Genomic DNA, 5,000 nt, shown 5'->3' with positions numbered 1-5,000 from the left:
ACCGATGATGGTGTAATTCAACTGCCACTCTCCGCTCCGACGTCTGCCCGACTTCCACAGCCCCCCCAAAAACCTCCACCCGTTTTCGAAGGGACCACGTGGGGCGGACTGGCTGGCTGGCTGGCTGGGTGCTGTTGACGCTGCTGCGCGAAGAAGCTGTGCTGTGTGCTTGGAGAATCTTTCAACACCGGATCGCCGCCGGGGTCGAGGCTTACAAATGAGCGTAACGATTGCGATGCTCGTCAGCGAGTTGTGATTTGCGATTGTGGTCTCATCTCCGCTCACATACCGGGCGGATGACCTGCGAAGAAAGTGTGTCCCGTTGCGGGACGTTTTTTTTTTCTTCCCCCCTCTACTCTCTTCCGGTGTTTGTTTTGGTTTGTGGTTGGTTTGTTTTTGGGAAAGATTCTTGAAGGTGTTCCGTCGATGAACTGCTCAGGTTGCAGCACTGATGCCACCCGCTAAAGACATCAACTGATCAACAGCAAGATAATATTCGTGATTGCGGTACAAAATGATATTCTGAATCATTTTGTTCTAATCGAAATTCTCAGAAGCTGCCCAGATCATTCTCGCGATCTGCTTTCGGTGCCAACGGACCTTCTGACCTATCTAACCGCACGAACATCGTGTTCTACGCAGCATGTCAGTATGTCATGTCGAGTGCCACACCAGCTTACGCCTTTAAACACTTCACCAAACCACCGAGGAAGCTGGTTATCCGAGTGGTACCACGTGGTAAAGCAACACAACAGCGATGATCACCCTCTTTCTCTCTCTTTCGTTTCCTTCTCTCGCCAGAAGTTACGGGTCGGGAAGGTCGAGGGTCGCCTCATAATTTACAGTGTCATGTCGAAAGCAAATATTTATGTTGTAATTAGTCGACTCCGTGCTCCGGCTCTCGGGGGGCATTCGTTTCTTTGCTACTTTATCCTTCCAACCTTCTCACCGACTGGAGAAAGGCAAGTATTGAGTTTCGTTCTGTTGACGTTACTCTTTGCCTTCTTGGACTTTCGTTCTAGACTGGTCCCGGTTTGTAATAAAAAGTCCAAAATTTCCAAAAGTTTCTGGCTTCCTACACTTTGAATATTTCATCCAAAAATGCAATGCCAAAGCTGGATCGTTCTGCACACCGAGGGAAGGCAGAATGATTACAATTTCCGTGTTTTCCAAACCCAAGCACCGTGGTGTAGTGACCAAACTCCTACGGCGAACCTCGTATGGTCTGTGATGTATTTATTATATGTTTTTGTACATTTTCATGCTGCATGGAATGGGTACGGTGGAAACCCCCGATTGGAAAACGACTACGACCACAGCGTGATCCCCTTTTTTAACACTCCAGTCCACCCTCGTTGAGCTCCCTGGGGCCGTTTCCCTCACCGACGGTTCGATAAACACAAATTGTGCCCGTCGGGCACTTAGATACCTGGACAACGCGCATAAGGCAGCAGCAGGAGCAGTAGCAGCAGCAGGTTCACCAGCAAGCCATCAATTAACCGCGGACAAGCGGACAGCATTTCGGCAGCGATCGATCGCTAGTGCCACGGTAGTAGCTAGTAAGCCCGTGACGTTTCTCGCTGTTTTCCCGAATTTATGCCGCGACGCAAGGTTTCACCCAGCACCACGGTTTCGGTGGTGCTGGGGTTTCTCCAGCTTTCAACGGTGTGTCCAACAAACATCGATACCCCCCCCCCCCCGGGTCCCCGGGAGGGCAGGATGGGATATACGACGCCCAGCAGGTGCAATGATTTTGCTTCTGTCTGCCAATCGGCCACCGCGGATCGGCGTGATTGCGTGCGTCTGAGTCGTTGTGCCAGAAAGAACTCGACGGATTTCTTGTTCTTCGAAACATATTTTTCACTGCCTCCTCGATAGGACCCTCCTTCCTACGGTGATTGCAACATCAGCGTGCACGCCAGCGGAACCAGCGTAAACATGTCCGGGTCCGCGATGGCTTGTAAAATTCCTCTGCTTCCTGAAAGGGACACTGCGAGGTGAGGATGCGGTACACGTGGGAGCGATAGAAGAGGATCAACATTCCGATTGCTAAGCGAAGTTGACATCATAATTAATTTATTCGTTAAATCATCTTCCCGCCACCGGTGGTGCTGTACTTTTTGGCTGTGGTGTGATAAATCGGTTTGTACGAGTGTTTAATTGTATACTTTTTTCTTGTTTTTCACTCCGGGCACCCCTTTTTCGTTTCACGAAGAGATCACGAGTTATGGTACACCGTGTCTGTTGGGATGGGTGCTCCGCGTGTGTTTGAGTCTCCCCTCTAATTAAGAAGGTTATTAGAAAGCAGTAACAACAGCGATCCAACGGGGCAGCAAAATTGGAACCGTTCTTCTTCAGTGGTTACAGGCCGAGCACAGAAATGATGACTCAATTAATTAAATGATGCACTCGGCGGGCTGTGGCGGTGTGTTTCTGTTCCCCTAGTCCTCTGCCTGGCATGCCAGAACAGCCAGACTACATGGCACGATCAGGAGATCACGAGAGCCACGAGTGGTTGGGGCGTCGTTGAGCGTCCATCATCTTTGCACATTTACATGACGTTTAAGGTTTTCGATCATTTTCCGTTTGTTGTGGCATTTTTTATGCTGATTTAATTAAACCGCATCCTGAGCCGAGATGATGTCGCTGTCCATCTTACGTCCAGTCGGGATGAGCGGGCCAATAAATCATGGCAAGCCTTTTTGGGATGCGAGGCACAGAGATCTTAATGTTGCATTTCGTTTCGGTCTTTTGACGAATGCTTGTAGTATTTCAGCTGTACGCTAAGTATTGCTCAAAGGCTATTTGCGTACCTTCCGCACTGACGATGAAGATAACATTCTGAATTCTAACAGGGTTGCCTTTTAATGGTTTCAAATTTGGCACTGTCGCTACTGGCGATATGTAGACCATAGATTTAAAGCAAATAACAAAATACCAAAAATCTTTTTAAAAAATGAGAATGGAAAGTGATCATCAGCTCTTTTGAGTTGTTCTAGAGAACACTGCTTTTGTATAAAAATAAAACAAATGTAATAAGAAGAGTACGTCTTTGTATTGTTTGCAAAATATTAAAACTTTAAGAGATAAAATAAAAATGATTTACACGAAGAAAACTGCTGCTGTTACTATTAAAAGTCTAGACATGAGTGTCTTTTGTGACACATTAACTAATCGCATTTTAAGCACCCTTGACGCAATGCATTTGAATTGATTATTATTGATCAAATAATTGATCAACCGCCGGATTCAGAAGAAGTTCCCTTTTCAAAAGATAATTTCTGTGGAATTATACATTTTCCATTGATTTGCTTTGTGTAGGCAAGGATTTCTTTTCTGAACATTTTCGAACAGCTTTCAAAATAGTGAGGAGATAATTTTCAGAAATTAAGCGTTCAAAGTGTTCAGCAACGCAATGCTGCTATTTTAAACATCTTATTACTGCATTTAAAAACAAAAAAAGGAGAAAATATTTTCATCTGATTGTAGCACCGTCAGCATTAAAATCTCTTTTTCTCCGTCATCCGCTTCAATTCGTATAGCAAATAAAAAATAACTTTCAAGAATTTTCATTAATTCCTCATTTTTGCCCGTTTGTGTAATTACCTTCCATTGCCTTCATCGGGTTGGTACCATTTTTGTACGCCACCGGACTCCAGTAATCAACGGCCGCAGCGGCCGCCGCTGCTGCTGCCGCAGCCGCCGATGGTCCGTAGTGATGGAGAAAATCAGGACCGTTCAGGACGTCCGTTCCCGTCTGCATGCTACCGACCAGATTCGAGTACGACGGTTCATGCAGCATCGAAACACCCGACGGACCATTCATCTCACCATGATGCCGGTGACCGTTTGCGTAATCGAGATGATGCATCATCGTTTTGCTTAGAAAATTACTTTAAACTGCTGCTTGCACTTCACTTTCGAGACGGATACGGATCTTCGTCAACACCAACACTCGAAGGATTGTTGTGGCCACCGGAATTCCGGCATCAAGCACATCAAACTGCCCAGTTTCGTCACTCAATTAACGGACAATCCGCTCCACCACCTACCGCCACCGTTGTTGACTGCTGTTCTTCCGATCTGTGACCCGGACCAGGCGGAAGGACAACGATCCTTCACACATTCGACAACTCGCGGCTACCGATCGGCACGTTCCACGTATAATTCGCACTTCTTCACATCGCACCTTCCCTTTTCTGTCACCAACAACCGTAACGGTAACAAACGGTCACATCGGTTTACACTTGCCCCCTGCCGCACTGCCTCTCAACCGATCCGATCCTTCGCGATGTGACAAACGCGGCGCGACGCTACTGCTACTAAACTAAACAACTTTTCCTCTAATTTCCCGCTTTTCCGCACCAAGTGGGAGCTCCTAGCGGGTTCGTCTAGCGGGGTGCAAAACACAATAATAATTAAACTTTCAACTGGCCGCAAAGATTTTCCCCTTCAACCCCCCTCCCCTCCGGGGCACATAGATCCCGGACTTTGGACGAACTTCCTGTACGGTCGGCCACAGAAATGGCCACAGCACTTCTAGTGCGCCGCGGGATACCGATGCTGCTGCTACTGCTGCCCCAACTGCTGATGGTGATGATGATGATCGCACAAATAAAATTATAATAACGATACCGAGCACACAGGCACTGGCGAGCGACGGTGGCAAACACGGACGAACGAACGAACGGAATCTCTGCACGGATCGTACTCGCAGCTCCCCGGTTTTTCGCGTTTTCCCTCACGATCGTACGGCAGCGTACTGGTGCGATGGTCGATACCGAACCACGAACCAACCACCCTGCGTGCGAACGAGCGTGAAAAACCAACGGCGCGGGCGTGCCACGATACTGAAGATCATCCTCCCTTCTTCACTCTAGCCGACTCGCTCTGGCTACCGGAGGGTGCGACTGCGGGGTCGGGAAATGAATCGGTTGCTATCCCGTTCACTCTCGCGCCCACCATCGGATCGTGTGATCGCGAGCGAGTCAGTGAGGATC

General features: G+C 48.1%; 1 protein-coding gene across 1 annotated transcript in view; it reads right to left on the bottom strand.

The window, feature by feature from the left end:
* LOC126572388 (T-box transcription factor TBX1) overlaps positions 1-3,874 on the bottom strand; it is an 18,619-nt gene extending 14,745 nt beyond the window's left edge. Inside the window, exon 1 of the mRNA XM_050231641.1 lies at positions 3,607-3,874. Coding sequence (XP_050087598.1) covers positions 3,607-3,874 — 268 coding nt within the window. The remainder of the gene's footprint in view (positions 1-3,606) is intronic.
* Positions 3,875-5,000: the final 1,126 nt, after the last annotated feature.

Source organism: Anopheles aquasalis, chromosome 2 (assembly GCF_943734665.1).
Source record: "Anopheles aquasalis chromosome 2, idAnoAquaMG_Q_19, whole genome shotgun sequence".
Taxonomy (NCBI): domain Eukaryota; kingdom Metazoa; phylum Arthropoda; class Insecta; order Diptera; family Culicidae; genus Anopheles; species Anopheles aquasalis.
This window is presented reverse-complemented; position numbering and strand designations above follow the sequence as displayed.